The sequence below is a fragment of the Brachyhypopomus gauderio genome, chromosome 2, assembly GCF_052324685.1.
Source record: "Brachyhypopomus gauderio isolate BG-103 chromosome 2, BGAUD_0.2, whole genome shotgun sequence".
Classification (NCBI taxonomy): Eukaryota; Metazoa; Chordata; class Actinopteri; order Gymnotiformes; family Hypopomidae; genus Brachyhypopomus; species Brachyhypopomus gauderio.
In genome coordinates, this window is record NC_135212.1 from 11,318,693 (window position 1) to 11,339,955 (window position 21,263).

Here is a 21,263-nt window from a genome sequence, read left to right on the forward strand (position 1 = left end):
AGTCTCTACTTAACAAACGCAATAATATCAGCTAGCTTACTAAGCTACTGTAATGTTAGCTAGCTAAGTAAGCCAGCTAACACAGTACTAACACTACTAGAATAGTAGAATAGTAGAAGAGTAATTACCCTCAAGGTCATTTTTGACCCCACTTATGCATCTAAGGGCTTTAGAGGACAGCTATTCTCCTGTGGCTGTACAAGATACTAAATTACAGGGTCCTAAACTGAATTTGGCTGTTTAAAGGTTTTTAAAAGGCTTAAAAACCTTTAAAACCTTTTTAAAAAAGGCTTAAAAGTTTTTTAATACATGCAAAAGTAAGATATGTGTGTGCACATGGCCAACTTGTCAAGAAGTGAGGCGTCCCAAATAAAGCTATACACCAACCTACTAACAGAAAATAATAAAAAAGCCCCGTGTGCATTTTGACCAGGTAATTTTTATAAAAGTAGACAGAGTACTTTTTAAAGTAACCCACGATCAGACCTGCAGCCCTGCGTGTGGGCGGAAACCTCCGCGGTTCATCGCCTCCCTGGACGGCGGTTGAATTGCGACTCACTCGCCCAACATCAACGCCCATTTCCCGTAAAACGAAAGTTCCCCACAGTCGAAAGTCAGAGGAGCTCTACAGCCCGGAGTGTCCACAGCCCGTTTCTCGGAGTGTGTCCATCGGTCCTAACTGATGTTCTCCTCGGGTAGATAAAAGCTGGGACACTTCACCCCGCATCGCCCAAATCACCTTCACTCCGCTGCCAGCGACACACCTGCACAGGTAAGACAGCCAGACAGATACTCTGGTAATACTCTGATAATACTCTCGGGTAATACTCCATGGTAATACTCTCTGGTAATACTCTCTCCTAGCGACGTATTTACTGATTATACCAGAACATGTTTGTTTTTTAAGCCCACCAAGCGAACTAGCTGCAGTGTAAGGAAGTGTAAGGTGGCCGAATATGTGTCGGTCAACGGTTTGATTACCTCACCGTGTCCGCGCGTGACAGTAACCGACATGTCAGCTAACTGTCCTGTCAGCTAACTGTCCTGACAGCTAACTGTCCTGACAGCTAACTGTCCTGTCAGCTAACTGTCCTGTCAGCTAACTGTCCTGTCAGCTAACTGTCCCGCTAACGAGAGACCCTGCTGGCTAGTTCGCTAGTTAGCTTTCTGGCCACTGTCGTGTCGTTTCCCCGGTTATTTTCCCCGGTTTATGTTTTCGTACGTTGTCGAACTGTTTGAGCCATGTTTGAGCTATGTTTGAGCCATATTTGAGCCATGTTTGAGCCATATTCCATGCCGAGATGTTTAGCTTGCTACGCCGTCACAAGTTTGTTTCTCCAGATGGTCATATAGCGACCGAGCTAACCTGGAGAACCAGGCGCGTCAGGAAACCACAGCCGTGTGTTTGTGCGAGCTGTAAAACTGCGCTTGCCAACACGACAGCCGGCTGTTCACACATATCGAGACTGCAACGACTCTTTGGTACAGTGTTTAGTGGAGAAACGATAACGAAACCGAAGCTGAACGTGCACAAGCATGAGAACTAGCCAGCTAGCTAACTGTACATCCAAGCAGTTAGTGTGGAGACTCATGGAGACCCCTACAGGCTGACTTGTAGAAACCTCAACCTCTCCCCTCTCCCCTAAATACTTATCTTTAAGTATTTTGGATCAGTGAAGAGAAGAGAAGTTGGAGGGAGTCGTGTCAAATCCAATTAATAACCAAACAGCAAAGAAACTGAATCCAGAGTTAAACTGAGTTCAAATTAGAATTAGGTGAGTCTCTTTATCTTACCATGAGTTTGCCATGAGCTCAGGGCAGTAGCTGCGTGAACAACACTAAAAATGTGGAAAAAATTATGTGTAGGCTTACATATTAGGCCTATTTTTATCATTATAATAACATTGGCAATTCTGTAATACTAATAGGCTATTTCTAAATGAAAAAATTTGCAAATTACCTCTAAAAGACGTTTATAGTGTGCTCAAGTTTTTAAAATGAAATAAGTTTTTGGGCTGGTGTTCACATGATTCAGAACACTTAGGTTAAACAAATTCAGACCACGCCAAACCGAGATACCACAATTGTTTGCCAATGTCTTTTATAATATTTCAAGTCATTTCAAACTGATAAAATGCAATGACAGTAGACACTGATGTTTATATTAAGTACATCTGAAAAGCACTTTGTAAAGCACTTTGAGTTGCATGTATGTATTAAAGGTGCTATACAAATAAAGATTATTATTTATTGTTATTATTATTTTCATGATATTATATACAGGCCTATTGAACAGGGTCCTGTACCCTGTGCCTCTTGAACAGGGTCTTGAAGGCTGGATGCTTTTAGTATACACTTGTACTGTTAAATGCACTTTTAAATATTCTTTACAAATACTTATGAATATGCTACATTGTGCATGATATACATTTATGTATAAATAGGCTATGTAAAACAAATACATGAAATTCAGGAGAGAGGACAGTAGAAATATGACACAGTTGGGCATTTCTGAACAGCAAACTAAATTCAGAAAACAGAATATCAGAAGTTGTAAGATGCACATAATATGGGAGGCTTCTTGTTTTAAATAGAGACCTGCTGGTTTATGCAGTCTGTTTTAAATGGAGACCTGCTGGTTTATACAGTCTGCCAGCACCTCTGCCATCATCCTGCTTCAGAAATGGGGACACGGATGAGCTGACACAAAGGTCTCAACCTCTTAACCAAGCACCCTAACACAAACCTCCTGACTGTGCACTTGCTTTGTTCCAAACACATGGCAATGCACCGTCACATTTGTGGGACAGAGGTACAAACCTGATGACAGTTAGCTCTGATAATTACAGCTAGATGATTATGTAGTAACACCTGGTCTTCCATTCTAGTTTGAGTCCAAGTGACCACAGCATGGTTTGTTAACATATCTTACTGAACTGAGTTCAGCAGGTGTGCTGTCGGGATTATTCACGTACATGGAATTGGAATTTGCTCGGTTACGTTTGAAGCACACGGATCTCTAATTACAAAAAAGGAATAAGAGTTGTGATTTTGTAGATGGGTGAGATGTGGCATCTAAAAGTGAGACAATCAGCTCCACATTCCTGACTACATATGTTTGACATGGAACACAGGAGGACCTTTAATGTTTCATATGAGAAACGAGGACAAAGCCCGATGTCAACACAGTCCTGGACCTTTAACGTCCTGGAGGGAGACTGAGACGGAGCTGTGTTGTTGTTTTTTTAGGATGAAGTGTCCAGGTTGTGATCATGTGGCTGTGGAGGCAACAGCAAAGTTCTGCAGTCAGTGTGGAGCCAAGCTGACCGCACAGCCTTCTGACAACATACCAGGTAGTCCAAATACTGCTGTAATAATGACCGTACATGTCATTCCCTGGTTGTCGGTTTGGTTATACCAAATACTGTTAAAAAAAGAAAGAAAGTGCGTTTCTTCTACGTCAAGCTTTAGTTTGAACCCTTGTGTAATTAGTCGTGAGTTGTTTCTGAGACTTTTGACATTTTATTAGAAAAAACACCAGAGCAGTCCGCACAGACACCAGTCATTCCACCGGGGACTGATGTGGAAACAACAGGAATGAAAGCAGATTCCTCAGCCTTGGATAATAACCAAACAGCTCTGTCTAAAAGGCTCAATGATGGCGATGACATCAATGACCCAAAGCCCCACAAAAAGGTGCTTCACATCTGATCCGAACACTGTTGCAGTAGTGATGTTGGGATTTCCCTTTACATCTAGTGTTCTGGAAGAGTTGTTGGTGTCACTGTTTGGAGACTTCTGTTGATGTTAATCATAGAGCATTATTACATGGTCTTTTGCAGAGTAAACATCTAGTCCGTGCCATATTTAAAATGTTTTCACAAAATGTATTCATATTATTCATGTAGAACACAGAAGCATCATTTTCTGTTTCCTCTCTCAGAGAAAGAAGAGGAGGAAAAACAAACGGAGAGTGTCTGATAAAGAGGAACCCACGTCCTTGACTTCAGATTACTCCCTCATCTCCCTGACTGACACAGACGTGGAGAAAAGACAGGAAGAAGCCATGTCATCTGACAGTGAGGAGTCTGGCTGCGCCATGGACAAGGCGACTGACCCAGCCTCAAAGGTCGCCCCCGAGTCTGACATTCCCCCTGAGTCTCCGCCTCTCGATCCGTCGGAACCAGTGGATATGGCTCTTGTGTTGCCTGAGCCAGGTTCTGATAATGTCCATGGTCAAGAATGCAGTGCAACACAAGGACCAAAATCTCAGTCTGTTGTAGATCCTTCTCAAAACGAAGACAGTCATGGCACGGTCACTTCAGAAGGACCGGATCATTCGAAGGACCCAAAGGACACCAAGACCGAATCTCAAAAATGTGTCAAAGAACAGAAGGGATCATCTTCATCAACATCATCTAGCAAAGCACAACCCACACCGGGCCAAAATGCCAACAAGGACCACAATGCAAACATACGCAACACTCCACACAAACAGACATCAAAAACAGAGAGTCTAAACCAGGAAGACAAAAAATCCCCAGCTGCTCCTGACGGAATGGTGTTCGGGTCACCGAGCCGACATAAGGTAACGTCAAACGAGTTGCTCTTCTTTTCACATTTCAAGAGTTCTACGGGTTTGGTTGGAAATGGGTGAGTGAGAGCAGACTTATAAGTGGAGTTTATTTGGATCTTCCTGAAGCGAGCGATGAAGGAGGGCTCTGGTGTGGATCCCCAGGACAAGGTGGAGCACAGTCAGCCCCTCCAGGCCTCTCATGAAAAGGGAGATGCCTCCACTGGCACCAAAAGCCCCAAGCTTGAGAACAGCAGCAAAAGAGAGAAGAAGGAGACCAAGAAGGCTGCCCCACCTCCAAAAAGGTATTTAGCGTCTAAGACAGAAGGTGGATTTTATACCTTCACATGAGCTCTAATGATTTGTTGACGTTAGTTCACTACCTATTCTGTTCCTGTGCGATTTTCAGAATTCCCACTGAAACCCAGCAGTCTTCCACCAGTATGAGACTCACCATCTACTTTCATGCTGTGTTGTCAAAGGACTTTAAATTTGACCCAGATGGAGACCATATATTTATACGGGCTGGGAGACACATTGGTGACTGGGAAAACAATTTGGTGGAGGTCTTTGTATCACGGTAAAGTTAATCTGATTCCTGGTGATCTGCTCTTATTTCCTTAGTTAATTTGGACAAATTTAACAAAGTCTTTAATATGTCTAGGGATCTTGGAGAACATGGATTTTTAGTAGAAGGGAAACTTGTGTCCACCAAAGATAAGGCAGAAGCCGTGTCCATACCCTACAAGTACATTGTATACAAGGCAAAAAAGGAGAAATATGAATATGAATATATCTACAAAATGGATGGGAATGAAACCACCAACAGATGCCTCTTTGTGAAGCCCAAACTACTGAATGAAGACGGTAAGTGGAGTCTTCATCAGGCAACAGTATTGCAACTACACTACGCTGCAGACACGCTATGCTAACCATGCTAACTCACCATGTGGGCAAGTTCAGCTGTTGCTGAAGTAAATTTTCACAGGCAAATGTTTTATGTCTGTGATTTTTGCTGTACTATATGCCACGGTCTGTAGTATGCTGTAACATATAAAAGGAACCAACACTTTGTGTCATGGTGCCACTTTAAATGTTATACCATTGCACAGTAATAATATTTATTTTTCCCAAAATAATAAATTGGCAATACATTTTTTATGCTAGGTGGAGTGTCATGTAAAAATCATGTTCTGAATATTCCTCACCTGCTCTATCATTGCAGGAGAATGGCATCAGTACGATGACATAATCTGTGTGGCACCGTCCAAAAGCATGCTTAAAACATTGAAGAATGCGTTATGGCCTGATCAGAGGAAAAGTGTGATCCAGGGGAGAGAGATTGCAGGCAGGGTTATGCTGGACAGGATCTTCGACCTCCTGACCTCCTGGAGCGAGATCAACCTCCGGAGCTTCATCAGTCAGCTCAAGCAGTTCCATCAGCTCTACGGCAACCCCTTCGTGTTTGAAGAAGTGCAAAAACGGTGGAACTCCTTGAATTACGACGAGCAAGACGTGAGTCTTACTTACGTGGCGCTTATTTGAAGATGTATTGGACCGTTGATGGATATATGTATTCCAGAATGTCAGAGTTGATATATGTATTCCAGAATGTCAGAGTTGAGTAGACAATCTAAGTAGGGATATCATGTCTTTTTTCTTTTCTCATAGGTGAGCAATCTCATAAAGCATTTTATGTTAGAAAATGTCATTCCGGAGCTGCAGAAAGACGCCGCGGGTAAAAATAAGTACATTAAGGAACCCATGAAGGCTGCTGTCATCATGGTGTATGTGTGGAAACAGTACCAACTTAAACTAGACTTGGGGGAGCTTTCTCGCCTCTGCACTGCCCTCTGTCTGCCAAATCTGCCCAAAGATGAGTTCCTTGCTTTCTGGACTGATGTGAAAGAGTCCTTGTCATGCCTGAAGAAGTAAGTACACTTACAGTGTCTTCAGTCTTTGAAATTCTCTTTTTATTCGAAAAAAAAATAACACATCTAAGTACCTGTCGCATCTAAGCACACCATCATCTTCACCTTTTAACCTTTTCCCAATCCTAGCCTTCCTGACATTTTGATGGAGCTGATCAACATTGTGAAGGCTGAAAGGATGACCCAATGGGTCATCATTATCCCACTGCTGCATCTTCTCAAGGGAACGTCCAAACCCTTTGAGCCTATTTCTCACACACTCAACTCAAGAAATGAGAAGTCCTGGGATGGATTACCAGGCCTGAGATCCAGTGCCAGTCAGTTGTCCTCACAAGACAGAAGGTGTTTTTCTGTTACTCACAGTTGATGAGAAGACTGTTTGTAGAATTCAGAAATATCTCAAATTTAGCTAGAATAATTTTTACACTTTCAAAGTGGCTCAGAAAATAATTTATGTAACTACAAAGTGTACATTGGCTGTTTTTAAAAATGTAATTAAACCATATAAGAGAGGCATAAGTTCCCTAACATTGCCAGTTTCGTGATGATTTTGTGGTTTCTTCTCAGAGCCATGATAAAACTCATGAAGAAGAACCTTCATCTTGTGGAGGTGGATGGGTTGGTGGTGCGCTCGTGGATAAGCCTGATGACTCTGAGTGATCTGGTGGAGTACAGCACCAACGTCCACGTGGAGCTGTTGGACATCCTGCAGGTCTTTACCCTGAAAGCTCCCACAGAAGTTTCCTACAGCAATTACACAGTGAGTATCAAAATATAGCAGATATTATGACAAATGTTACATGACACGATTGACTCATGCACCAGCTTCAGTATGGTAGACATGTTCTTCATTTTTCTTTCTTAAGGTCTTCATTTATTGCCCCAAAAAACTAATTACAGTGAGTCCCACTTAACGACGGGGTTAGAGAGACTGAAAAGTTCGTCGTAAAGCAGTTTTCGTCGTTATGCGTGACCCTAGATTTAGATATGGTTTGATTGTAAATACAGTATAGAAAAAATGAACAATGTTCTCATGCGTGTGTACAGCGTGAGAAAGAGCAATCATGTTGCCGAGATGGGCTGCGGTGGAGGCTATGCTGCCTCAGCTTATCGTACACAACTCCCCACAACACCCCACTGTGCTGCCACTGCTCCTCTGCGCACCGCGTGAAAAGAAAAAAAGTCTGTCGTAACTCCGGTCCATTGTTAAGCGGACTCACTGTATACTCGCCAGTTTGTAATGTGCACCACTGCCTTCACAAAAAGTGTATCAGATCAGCATTTATACTGTGGGTCAGTGTTCACTTTTGATTTGTTGAATTTCTTTTTGCTACATAAAAACAACATGCCTCATAATTATTAATCTCATAATTATTTTCTAATAATTTTGTATACAAAGTCTCATATATTCTGATCATTTTCAGATCACAATCAATAATTTCTATGTTATAACGTGATGTAAAAGGAAGAGGATTTTTTTTTCCTTTCTTGTAGAAAAGCAACAAAATAAAATGCCACCAAGTTCGTATGTTAATACACCCTGCTGCACTTGTGCTAGTGTGATCAGATATCAAAGGACATGGTGCATTGAGATTTGGGGTTAATGGCGTATTCTAGCCTTTCAAAGATGTAACAGTGCTGGGATGTTTGTTTGTTAGTACAGAGAAATGCAACATGCAAATTGGAAAGGCCTTATTTTCTGTTTGCATAGATGTGACTGTAGACCTTAACAGAGAAGTTAAGACTTTAAAACTTTGCCCAGATATTTGCATAACGTGTTGGATAATTTTGGAAAATGTACAAATCTGTTGTCCTCCCTAAATTCTTCTGGAATATGGAGGGACGTTTCTGGTTCCTCATCAGTGTTGGGAATGTTACTTTAAAAAAGTAATTAGTTATAGTTACTCACTACTTGTTCAAAAAAGTAACTGAGTTAGTAACTGAATTACGCTATAATAAAAGTAACTCGTTACCAGGGAAAGTAACTATTTGCATTACAGTCAAAAAAGTTATATGCCAATGAATAAGGATTTTTTGAAAAAGCAGCTTTCACAGTCAGTTGAAATGAAAAGATCAGAAAGGTGTTTAACTTTTGATATTTATTGCACATCAACAAACCAGTGCAGGATAAAATCCTTTAAAATCCCAAATCTTTGTTTAAAAAAAAAAAAAAAAAAAGCAAAAGTAAACAGTTACACTATATAAAGTGCATTTACATCTATCAAATTAAATATTAAATTAAATTCTCTCAACCTGAGATAACTAGTTTGTTCACAACAGAAGTAAACTTAACAATAAAACCTCTATTCTTAATTAAATAAATTAAGTACCCAGTCTGGTAGTCATTCAGGAACTTCAAGTATTTTCTTAAATAATGTTTATATTGCCACCTTGAAAATGCTAACTTTTCTTCAGCTTGCTCCTGACTCGCCATTTCTGCCTCTTCTCCGTTTGTGTGTCACTGGTGTGCTTCAGCGCGCGTGTAAAAACACTGGCTGTGATTGGCTACCATAACTCTGCCTTAGCCAATCGCTTACTGACTTGTTAAGTTAAACAGGTGTTACACCGAGAACTGTGACCTATCGAGATCTGTTACTCCTCACTAGCCTAGGCAGCGGTCCGCTCACATTACTGTTAGTATATCAATATATAGTAACGCACCACTTTTAATGTCCAGTAACGTCAACGGCGTTGTAACAACAGGAAAAGTAATTAATTATATTATACCGTTACTGACAAAATGACGCCATTATTTTTAACGGCGTTATTCGCAACACTGTTCCTTATACATGACATTGAAGGCCTTGAGGTTTCACTGGGAACCGTCCTTGTGGTGCTGAAGCCCCAGAATGGGACTGTGCAGTTTCACAACAGGGATTTGACCCTCTTTGTTTCCTGCTTGTTAAGTAAACAGGTTAAGCACCGGGGTACTGTGTGTTGTTGATCATGTCCCCTTTTCTTCTGATGGAACCTTGCTTTGCGCACTTATTGCAGTGCTGCCACCTGCTGGTCTGCATAAATACATACCATGCCTAACTGAAATTGGAGCCAAATGCAAAAACCTAGCAATGATCCCATGGAAAAACTAAGCTTGTAGATCAGAAGGGGTCAAAGGGATGAGAATTGTGTTGAGAATCATTAAATCAGACTGACGGGTCACACAGCGAATCATATCCAATTTCGGGAGTCTGAAAATGGCCTATTGAGAACGAACCGAGGTGTTTCAAGGCCAGTGAATGCAGGACTGATGTGAGGAATGTTTTCAGTGCTTGGACACAATGGAATGATATCACACCAAAGTACAAGGCTCATGTAGAATCCAAGCCCAAGCAAACCCCTACTGTTCCAACACTAAATGGGTTTAAATGGGTTTATAAACCGACAGCTCTGTCTGCTTTTGCCTTTTGGCCTTTTATGTTAAACCTTTTTTTTCCTGTTCCTACACAGTGTGTGTCAGAAACTTTGACATTCATTCAAAGCCAGCTTCTTGAACAAAAATACACGTAAGTTTCAGAAAGATGATAATTCCTGCTTGCAATACTTTAAGCTAAAAAGTTTACTAAACAGGGATATAGAACCCGTATGAGAACTGAGCAGTACTGCAGTATTCAGATGACTTGGACTCCGCGTTCCTAAGAGTCAGTAATTGAGAGGTTTCCTTTTGCTTTATGTGTAGATGTTTCTCTGACGACTACGGGAGAGACTGTTTGGCTGCAGCAGTGAAGGTCCTGGAGAAGATGTGTGCAGCCGTTCGGCCCTCCTACACCCAGAGTGCTACAGATGTCCCGATTGCTTGCCTGAATCTCATGGTGTCGATTGCAGAATGTTTTCATTCTCTTTGTGTAGAGGTATGTTATTTGCAGGGAGGTTTTGGTGTAAACGTAAAGTTTTTAAATTATACTTTAAAACTATAAATTATACTTGGTCTAAAAGTAATTTTTTTAAAGTAATTTAAAAGTAATTTTGTATAGTCATTGGTAACTAACTAACTATTTTTATTGGATGATTATTATCTAGGAAAGAAAGCCTTCAAATGCAAATGTTCTTGACCTGTTTTCCCTGGCGATGAAAACGATCAGAACCTGGATAGGCCAGACGTTTCAGAAAGGGCTTTTGAGCAGCTACACCTTTAGCGTTAGCCTGACTACAGAGATTGAGGTGAGGCCATTTAGTTAATCTGCACTGTACCTTTGGACATTAAATTGCGTTACATTGCTTTTTCTGTTTTTATGGGTCAACACAACAACGATTTAAATTTACACACTAGATGTGGAACAACATTATCTCCATAAGCTTTGAAAGTGAGGACTTCACCAAGGAGTGGAGGGAAACCTTTACTCGAGATTTTGAAGGGAAATTTCAACAGGTTTGATAAATATTTATTCATTTTGTTTGGTTTTATTTTTGTTGACATTTGCTGATTGGTTCAGAGGATCAAAACGTAGGACTGACTGTCAGCTGCCTGTGGTTTTAGGAGACTCCTTTACACCAGATTGAGATCTACTGCAGCAAAATCGAGGAGCTAAATGATTCTCATCCTCATGTGGCTAAAAGTGTGGAGAGGTGTGCTCTCCAAGCCGTCACCTCAATGTGTCAGGTACCACATTACATATTCCCTTGTTAAGGTCTTATGAAACATAACTAAACATTCCGCTTATTAAGGTCTTATGAGACTGTATTAGACATGTCTTGTCAGGTCTTATTGTAAATTCCACTTACAATTTCTTATTACATATGATTAGCTATTCCTCTTATTTAATGTCGTATTAGATATTATTAGATATTCCTCAGATAAGGTCTTATTACACATGATTAGCTATTCCTCTTATAATGTCTTATTAGATATTATTAGACATTCCTCTTATAAGGTCTTATTACACATGATTAGCTATTCCTCTTATAATGTCTTATTAGATATTATTAGACATTCCTCTTATAAGGTCTTATTATATATTCTTCTTTTCAGATCTTATTACACATGATTAGCTATTCCTCTTATAATGTCTTATTAGATATTATTAGACATTCCTCTTATAAGGTCTTATATATTCTTCTTTTAAGGTCTTATTACATATGTTTAGGTATTCCTCTTATAAGGTCTTATTAGACATTCCTCTTCCTCATTTCTCTTCTAGTGGATGATCCACCACCAGGGCCCAATACCACGTTGCATTTTAACATTTCTTTGGGAATCAGGGGATCTACATTCGTTTAAACAATCTGGAGATATATTTTAGACACACATTTATCAACTTTAGTTCACATAGTGAGTCATAGTGGGTTCCTACACCATGTTGTCATTGTAGAAGATTCAAAAGTTGATCTTGATGACTTTCATAAGCTTATTAGTGGAGAATTGTTAAAAGTAGGAGTAATACAGCAGTGCTGTGGCTGTGTTTAAGTGATTGATTAATCTGTTTTTTTTACAGGCGAAGACAGAGGGCAAACTCTTTGAGAAAATCAAAATAAACTGGAAATTTGGAAGTCTTATATCTGCAATCATACAGAAGTCTTGGCCAAGAAATGAAAGCGGGTCCTATGAGGAGAAGGAAGAGGTGGTCTTTCATCACCTACTCAACTGGACAGCAGCCAAGAACGTCTTTCAACTTCATGGTAGCTAAATTTCATCTCACACCATGCACAGCTTTTGACTTGTTATCTCTTCTCATTGTCTTTTTTACATTTTTCAAATCTTACTGTAGGTGCCGATGAAAAACTGATCGATCAGCTCTCTGAAGAGGCCAAGAACCGACTTGCTGTGGCAACATCTCTGTTCACAAACGTTTCATGTCAGCTCGTCGAGGGAAACATAAGGATCAAGGTTCTGAACCACATCTTGAACAAGAAGAATAATTATATAGAACTCATGAAAATAGGTAATTTCACAGATGTTATCTTGACCTTAAGTATGTGAATACCAAGCGATCTTGATCTGTCTGTACATTCATATCACTTCTGAATTAACTGGTTGCACACACCTACTGTGAAGTCGGACTAAACCACGGAGCACATTCCTCTCTTCAACTCTCCTATTGTAATATTTCTGTGAAAAACTGCAGAATTGTAGACATGCATATAACGGAGTCATTGTATTCAGTTGCTTTATCTTATTTTTCCCGAGACTGTCTCTGTGAAAATGAGCAGTGCAGAGATCCCAGTGCCTTGAAAAGACTTCTTCAGTCCCGACAGAAGGAGGTGGAAGCCATATATCATGAAAACGAGCTGGTTAAGGTTCTCATTACGATGTTGCAGAAGCTTCAGGAGCATGTAACAGGTACACGTTACTCAAATGGATCCTTACGCAAGTCATGAAAACACTTAAAACAAAGTACAAGAGGTTTTAAAAGCTAATGTGCTGTATACTGTCTGCTCTGTTCAGTTGATTATGAAGTCCTAGAAGAAAAAATCCAGATTGACATTGATGAAATGAAGCTGAATATGTTCATGGAGGTCCATGCGTTTAACCAGATCTCCTCACCAATGGCTGGTGTCGTCACGTACTTTAACCTCGATGATAATGTGCATTCCATGGCAAAGCGCCTTCACAAATTTGAAAAGAGCTACATTTTCAAGATGTGTTGGGAGAACGAGGCTAAGAATTGTGCCAGATGGGCTGAAGATTTTCATGAAGAGGATGAAGAGGCCGATGTGGTTACACCTGACGTCGTTTACTCGGACATATTTCAGCCATGCTACGAAAAATACAACGATATATTCGCAAGCCTAAAGGACGGCAGCATGACTTTTGAAGAAGTAGATGCCATATTTAAAGCCTACATAGGAAAGTATGAAGAACTTGCTGATGATGTTGCAGTCATGTGCAAACTGGATGCTGTTGATGACAAGCAGTGGATTCAAAGGAGGATTCAGCAGATTGAGCAGTACCACGAGCTTCATCTAGCAGTGGAATCTGCTCACGTGGTCATGATGGTCAAGCAGACACTTTGCCTTCAAGGAGACTTCCAAGTCCTGGAGAAGCTACTTGTAGTTGTAAGTCATAACATTCACCCCTACACCATTTTATACTGATGCAGAAGCATATCTATTGTACAGGGCTGCACATTTGGGTTGGGGGCTGTGTCACTGAGTTTGCTTATTTTTGTCGTGGTCTCCCTAACCTCAGACACAGTTGGACTTTAAGAAGGAGCGTCTTGACAGTATTGACAATGAGCTCATGCAGGCTAAAACCGTACTGGTGGACATCACAGAGCCTCGTAGGCTCTGTCTCCAAGAGCTGGGCCTGAGGAAGAACTTTGTCATGTGGGTTAAAGAAGCTCTTGAAGGTAAAATTAAACTGACTTAAAGCTTCCCACAGATGTGCATACAGTCCACTTAATACAGTGCAAATGAGGCCTAGTGTCACTTCGTGATTCATGAGAAACACACAGTTACTGTGGTCAATTCCATCAAAAATGCTCAAGTTATTTACATTTTATTTTCTCAGGAGAATGTGTGCCAGAAATAAATGAAACATTTTAACTAGCAAAAACTTGTAGAGTGCAGTTACATATCTGAAGTCTGGTCTTACTAACACCGTTTATGAAGTCTGGTCCTACTAACACCGTTTATGAAGTCTGGTCTTACTGTTAACTAATAAAAAAATTAGGGACTATTTTTATTAGTTTTAATATTTGCAGCAATTCCTAATTTAGCCTTAGTGAATCTTTTCTTCAAATCTGTTGTTTGTCATATTTTGGTTTATTTCTCCCAAGGCTTGATCAAGGTTTTGAACCTAACTGTAAAATTACTTAGTTGTGGCTTAAATTAGTGTTGTTTTTGTAGTCATTTTAGTCAAGGCAGTAAATAAAAATGGTTTGCTTTAACATAATCTAGCCAGCCAGGTTACAGCTGACTATTCAAGATCTGCAATAAGCCACGATGTAGCTCTCTTAAGCTAGAACGATGAACTGGTGATGCTTGCTAGACTGCATCTCAAGTGATCTGTGGAATTCATATGAAATAACTAGTACATTCTTGTACAGTAATTTTTCAGTGAGGGAATTTAAAAACAGATGTTGTAGTTCCTTCTGAGTCCAAAAACATGTCGTTTTCAAGAAGTGTCTTGATCTTGTCATTTTCAAGAAGTGTCTTGATCAATCGTGTAATGATCTTGTCTTTAAAGCTTTTAATTTGACATTGTGTTTCTTGCAATTATCAGTTTTGCAATTAATTAACAAAATCAAAATATTTCAGATATCAACGAGTTGAAGGTGTTCGTTGACTTGGCCTCCATCTCGGCTGGAGAAAATGATCTAGATGTGGATCGAGTGGCCTGCTTTCATGATGCTGTCCTTGGCTACTCTCCAATGCTCTATGAGCTGAAGTCTGATGCAGGCTTCAGGATCTTTAAGGAGGTCCTGAAGAAGCTTTGGAAAGCCCTTGATAATGACCCAAATCTCCCTAAAAAACTGGTAAGACTGTATATATTACAGACATATATAGTAAATATAGTGATATTACAGACATATATAGTAAATATAGTGATCTTTTATTGATGTATTTACTAAATAAAGTGATCTTACAGACAGATGTATGGCTATATTTACTGAGTAAAAGTCTGGTTTCAGCGTGACACTGCCAGACATCTGGAGTGGTTGAAGACGGTCAAGGATAGCCATGGATCTGTTGAACTGTCTTCTTTATCTCTGGCCTCAGCTATCAACACTAAAGGAATATACGTCATCAGTGCAGAAAACCAAAAAAAGGTGTGCTGAGTTTGTTTTATTAATTAAAAAATATATGCAGAAGAGGAGTGGCTAAAATTGTTATTCTATGCTCTCCTGCAGTTAAGTCTGGATAAAGTCATAAAACTCCAGATTCCAGAGAAGCATGATGAAGGCCTTGAGGTGCGGTGTTACTCTCTTGAGGACCTCAGAGAACTTCAGAATAAGTTGATGCTCATGTCTGGCAAAGGAGAGCAAGGACAGAATGAAGTTGATCAATTTGCAGAGGTACATTTAGGTTTTCAGAAGGTTGTGCTCCAGGAATAAATACTAACATCAAATTAGGCTCATAGTGGTAAAATACTTTGTAATTATTGCACTATGTTGTAAAGCATTAATGTTTGATGTGTTTTTGTATTTCCAGGTTTTTGCAGGAGTGCAGAGGTTGGCTTCGGCATTTATTGATTTGTTTGTGGCTGGAAATCCACTGTTCAGGCGCTGGGAAACACATATCAACTGCAATAGTAAAGAGACATGCATAGTCATAAACTTCAACTTGGAAGATGTTGTCAGTGTTGTCTTGGTGAAGGGTAATGCAGCAGAGAAACTTCCAGAAGTCTGTAAGAAAATGGAAAAGTGCTTGAGGTTTTGGAATCACTTCATGGACAAACAGAGATCTCAGCATTACTACCTTAACTATTTTACGGCGGAACAAATAGTCTATCTGTGCAATCAGTTGACTCAGAAAAACCTGACCATCCTGGAAGACCAAGCTCTCATGATGCTTTCCTTCATCAAGCCAAACTGCACTGCCATTGATTTGAGGGAGTCTTGGCATGAGCTCCAGTATGAGATACTTAAAAGCCCCCATGAAAAAAATGAAGACCTAGATTTTCAAACCTTTGTTGAAGTTCCAAACATTGCTGAAAATGACACATTGGCACTAAGTATTGAAGATGTCTGTTCTGTTGACAGTATGGATCATTTTAATATGGAAAATGAGTCTGAAAGACTTGACACAATTTGGAACACATACATGAAAAACATGCAAACTTTCCTCCGCAATACTCTTGATGTTCGAAGTCTTGGGAGACTTTTGGAAATTCTGGCAAATATTGCCAGTGAAAGTGAGGATGATGATGCTGATAATGATGCAGAGGGTGATTCTACTCTGAAGACGAAACAGGGACACGTACAGAGAGAGCTGCCCAAAGGATTGGCTGTTGGAAAACCAAATCTCATCATCTGCCCTCACACTGAGATTCTGACTTCCTGCATCTCCATTTACATGAGCAGTAATAACGAAGCACTGCCAACATATGATGAAGTGCTCCTGTGTGATCCCTCCACTCCATATGAGCAAGTAGAGTTGTTCCTCAGACGCTGCCTCACTGCAGGCTATAAGGGAGAGAAGATCTACACCATGCTCTATGTAGATCAGCTGAGCTATGAAGTCAGCTACAAAGTGGAGCAGTTCTTCCAGCGTTACAAGGCACAGAGCAGGAATGACTACCGGCTGGTTTTGATGTGTTGCTCAGACCGTGAACATACATATCTTCCATCAGCTTTCAGTCAGTTTAGACTTCACATGGTACCTCAGGAGCCCTTAATCAGAATTCAGACATACCTTGAGAAACATTACACAGTTCCATTTGAGCGGAGCAGTGCTGCTGCTGTTTTTAAAAACAGGAAATTTGTGGGAGTGGTGTCTTCAAGAAGGGCAGGTGTTGGTAGGTATAAAATAATAATTTTTGTAAGTCAAACAAATGCCAGTTTTAATGTAATGAGAGAAGTGATGACTTGCATGGATCGCGCTCCTAGGCAAATCACTTTACGTACGCCGGCTGTATGAGAAATTGAAGATGATCACCAAGAAGTCCACACATCTCAAGTGTATCCGGTTGATAGAGCCAAGGATAGATGAAAATGCCGTTCTTCAATCAATGCTCAACGGCCGCAAGAGAGAACTAAACATCTTTCACTTTGACGTTACTTCTTCGGTAAAATCTTCTTCTAAAAAGTTGTTTTGCGATTCATGTTATTTATATGTGTACATATATATATGTGTGTGTGTATTTGTCTGTATGTATTTTACACATGTATGTATGTATGTATTTATAGGTGCAGAAAGGCCTCCATGAGTTTCTCTTTAGGCTGCTGATTTTGGGTTACCTTTTGGACTCAGAAGGAAGAATGTGGAAATCTAACAACAGGCACTTGTATATCATTGAGCTTCTCCAGTCTGACAGAAATGTGCCTAGAAATGGCCCAAGAGGCGTAAGTCAGTTCATACAGTTTACTGATTTAATCACCACAGCATTTTATTAATATCCTGGAAATAAACGTGCTAAGGTACTCTCTTCTGTTTCTTTGACAGGGTTCAAACGTGCAATCTGCTTTTCTGAATGTATTTCCAAGTGTGCACTGCAGAGCGCCTAAAGAAGTGCTTGAATTGGAAATGTTTGTACAAGACAATCAAACCCAAGTCAAGGATGACGGCCCCTTAATGGATAACAAGGAGTTCAGAAGTGAATCCTACCAGCGCCCATATCAGTACCTCAAACGCTTCTACAGTGGCGTCAGCTTAGATGGCTTTAGATACAAGGGAATTGAAGGAAGTCAAGTGGAATGCCTGCAGATGCTGCTTGTGTACTGTGGGATTAGAGATCCATCCTGGGCGGAGTTGAGGAATTTCACATGGTTCTTGAACTTACAACTGCGAGACTGTGAGACCTCTGTGTTCTGTGATTCATCTTTCACAGGAGACACTCTGCTTGGATTCAAGAACTTTGTGGTTGATTTCATGATACTCATGGCGAAGGATTTTGCCACACCCTCTCTGAGCATCTCTGATCAGAGTCCTGGTAGGGTTCAGATGGACCTCACTGGTGTAAATGAGGAAGATCTTGCTCCATTCAGGATCAGGAAGAGATGGGAATCAGAACCCCATCCGTACATTTTCTTCAACGATGACCACGTCTCCATGACTTTTATTGGCTTTCATCTACAGCCAAATGAGCAGAATGGAGTAGATGCAATTAATCCATCAACAAAGGAAGTGATCAAGAAAAACATTATGACTCTAGAACTATATGAAGGTCTCAGGCTTCAGAGGGTCCCTTTCAACATAGATTTTGATACGCTCCCAAGAGGAGAGAAGATTGAGCGGATCTGCAGAGTTCTGGGAATTCAGTGGCCTCTTGACCCAGATGAAACATATGAACTCACTACTGACAACATTTTGAAGATTCTGGCAATTCATATGCGGTTCAGGTGTGGCATCCCTGTCATTATCATGGGGGAGACGGGCTGTGGGAAGACGAGGCTCATCAAGTTTCTGTGTGAGCTGCAAAGGAGTGGAGTTGCAACCGAGAATATGAAGCTAGTCAAAGTTCACGGAGGAACAAATTCAGATATGGTTTACACCAAAGTGCGAGAGGCAGAGACAATTGCAGTCACAAACAAGCAAGATTATGGCTTTGACTCGGTCTTATTTTTTGACGAGGCGAACACAACAGAAGCCATCAGCAGCATTAAAGAAGTGCTCTGTGACAAGACAGTAGAGGGAGAATCGATGGCTCCGTACTCTGGCTTACAAATTATCGCTGCATGTAATCCGTACAGAAAACACACGGACGTAATGATTAAGAGACTGGAGTCAGCTGGGTTGGGATACAGAGTGCGAGCCGAAGAAACAGACGAGAAGCTCGGGTGCATCCCTCTCCGACAGCTTGTGTACCGAGTTCAGGCGTTGCCTCCTAGCATGATTCCGTTAGTGTGGGACTTTGGGCAGCTCAATGACCATACTGAGAAAATGTATATCCAGCAGATAGTCCAAAGGGTGGCTGAAAAGCAATCTTTCAATGAGGGCTACATCAGAATGATCACAGATGTTTTGTCAGCTTCACAGAAGTATATGAGGACACGGAAGGACGAGTGTAGCTTCGTCAGTCTACGGGACGTGGAGCGCTGCATGCAGGTGTTTACGTGGTTCTACCAAAATAACGCAATGTTGCTTTCAGAGCTTGCTGAGTTTGAGCGTGAGCAGAGAGCACAGAGAAATGAAGAGAATCCGAGGGATGCTGAAGAAAGGGACCCTATTTTGTGGTCATTAGTGATGGCAATTGGTGTGTGCTACCATGCCTGTTTGGAAGACAAGGAGAGGTACAGATCTAGAGTCTGCAAGTACCTCCCAGAGACATGCAGTCCGATGAAGTTAATGCAGGAGATCTCAGTTATGCAAGACCTTCTTCTCAGTGGTGTTCCACTGGGTGAGACAATTGCACGAAACAATGCTCTGAAGGAAAATGTTTTCATGATGGTGATTTGCATTGAGATGCGTATTCCACTCTTTTTGGTTGGGAAGCCTGGAAGCTCAAAGTCTCTGTCTAAAACTCTGGTTGCAGATGCTATGCAAGGTCAAGCGGCTCATTCCGATCTGTACAGGAAACTGAAACAGATTCACCTGGTGTCATTTCAGTGCAGTCCTCATTCCACACCAGAAGGCATCATCAACACCTTCAAACAGTGTGCTCGTTTTCAGGAAGGCAAGAATCTAAATGAGTACATATCAGTTGTGGTGTTGGATGAGATTGGTCTAGCAGAAGATTCACCAAAAATGCCACTGAAAACCCTTCATCCGTTGCTTGAGGAAGGGTGCATAGATGACAACCCACTGCCTCACAAAAAAGTTGGATTCATTGGTATATCGAACTGGGCCTTGGACCCAGCAAAGATGAACAGAGGCATATTTGTTTCCCGTGGTGATCCTGATGAGAAGGAATTGATTGAAAGTGCCAAAGGGATTTGTTCTTCTGATGCAATGATCCTTGAGAAGGTTAGGGAATTCTTTCAGCCGTTTGCCCGAGCGTACCTCAACATCTGCAAGAAACAAGGAAAAGGTTTCTTTGGCCTTCGTGACTATTATAGCTTGATCAAGATGATATTTGCCATTACTAAGACCTACGAGCAAAAACCTAGCCCTGAACAGATTGTTGAAGCTGTGTTGAGAAACTTCAGTGGCAAAGATAATGTGAACGCTGTCACCGTTTTCACCGACAGGCTCAAACTCAAGCCCAACCTTGAAGCAATCAGTGCAATTGAACTTGTCAGACAAAACATCACTGCCATTGGTCAAGATGAGGAGTGCAGATACTTGCTCATTCTTACTAAGAATTATGCAGCTTTACAGATTCTCCAGCAGACATTCTTTTCAGAGCAGTACCAACCTGAGATCATCTTTGGCTCAAGCTTCCCAAAAGACCAGGAGTATACCCAAATCTGCCGCAACATCAACCGTGTCAAGATCTGCATGGAGACTGGTCAAACCATTGTCCTTCTGAATTTGCAGAACCTGTACGAAAGCCTTTATGATGCACTGAATCAATACTATGTTTGTCTTGGAGGTCAGAAATATGTGGATTTGGGACTTGGAACCCACCGTGTCAAGTGTAGAGTGCACAAAAATTTCAAGCTCATAGTCATTGAGGAAAAGGAAGTGGTCTACAAGCAGTTTCCGATTCCTCTGATCAACAGATTGGAGAAACATTTTCTGGACATCAACACTGTGCTGAAGAGTGAACAAAATGAGTTTGTCAAGGAGCTTAAAAATTGGGTCAAACAGTTCATTACACCGAGGAGCCAGAATTTTTCTGCTGCCCAGGCACAGAAATATGAACCAGCTGATGTTTTCATTGGTTATCATTCTGACACCTGTGCCTCAGTCATCCTCCAGATCACAGAGAAACAGAAGGGAGGCATGGAACTCTCTGACCCTCACCGACAAGTGATGGATGAGGCCAAATTCATCCTACTGAACTGTGCTGCACCAGATGCCGTGGTTCGCCTAGATAACACATCTCTTCCCAGAGTGGAAAGTGAGCACCTATCAAGGGTCTATTTTGAAGTCCAGAAACACAGCTCCCTGTTTGACTTTATTCTCTCTGACACACAGCAGGACGAGGCATGCTGTGTGTCTTTTACAGAGGTGAAGCTGACTTTCATGTTTTATTTTGATAACAGCTATTTTTTTTTGCAGTAATTAACCTATTAAGGTGTCCTGTCAATAAAAACCTCATTCTTTCCCTCTGAAATCTT

General features: G+C 40.9%; 1 protein-coding gene across 2 annotated transcripts in view; it reads left to right on the top strand.

Annotated features, from left to right (window-relative positions):
* Positions 1–633: 633 nt before the first annotated feature.
* Positions 634–21,263, top strand: part of LOC143487844 (E3 ubiquitin-protein ligase rnf213-alpha) — a 36,178-nt gene continuing 15,548 nt past the window's right edge. For both annotated transcript variants that reach the window (XM_076987070.1, XM_076987079.1), the window contains exons 1-28: positions 634–772; positions 3,250–3,353; positions 3,530–3,696; positions 3,944–4,588; positions 4,703–4,878; positions 4,983–5,153; positions 5,238–5,440; positions 5,799–6,088; positions 6,245–6,504; positions 6,634–6,846; positions 7,072–7,264; positions 9,952–10,007; positions 10,181–10,352; positions 10,522–10,662; positions 10,772–10,870; positions 10,979–11,101; positions 11,934–12,117; positions 12,207–12,380; positions 12,626–12,778; positions 12,884–13,494; positions 13,628–13,787; positions 14,698–14,915; positions 15,072–15,209; positions 15,291–15,455; positions 15,592–16,897; positions 16,989–17,167; positions 17,289–17,444; positions 17,545–21,153. In XM_076987070.1, the coding sequence (XP_076843185.1) occupies positions 3,251–3,353; positions 3,530–3,696; positions 3,944–4,588; positions 4,703–4,878; positions 4,983–5,153; positions 5,238–5,440; positions 5,799–6,088; positions 6,245–6,504; positions 6,634–6,846; positions 7,072–7,264; positions 9,952–10,007; positions 10,181–10,352; positions 10,522–10,662; positions 10,772–10,870; positions 10,979–11,101; positions 11,934–12,117; positions 12,207–12,380; positions 12,626–12,778; positions 12,884–13,494; positions 13,628–13,787; positions 14,698–14,915; positions 15,072–15,209; positions 15,291–15,455; positions 15,592–16,897; positions 16,989–17,167; positions 17,289–17,444; positions 17,545–21,153 (10,065 nt within the window). In that variant the 5' untranslated portion in view covers positions 634–772; position 3,250. The remainder of the gene's footprint in view (positions 773–3,249; positions 3,354–3,529; positions 3,697–3,943; positions 4,589–4,702; positions 4,879–4,982; positions 5,154–5,237; positions 5,441–5,798; positions 6,089–6,244; positions 6,505–6,633; positions 6,847–7,071; positions 7,265–9,951; positions 10,008–10,180; positions 10,353–10,521; positions 10,663–10,771; positions 10,871–10,978; positions 11,102–11,933; positions 12,118–12,206; positions 12,381–12,625; positions 12,779–12,883; positions 13,495–13,627; positions 13,788–14,697; positions 14,916–15,071; positions 15,210–15,290; positions 15,456–15,591; positions 16,898–16,988; positions 17,168–17,288; positions 17,445–17,544; positions 21,154–21,263) is intronic.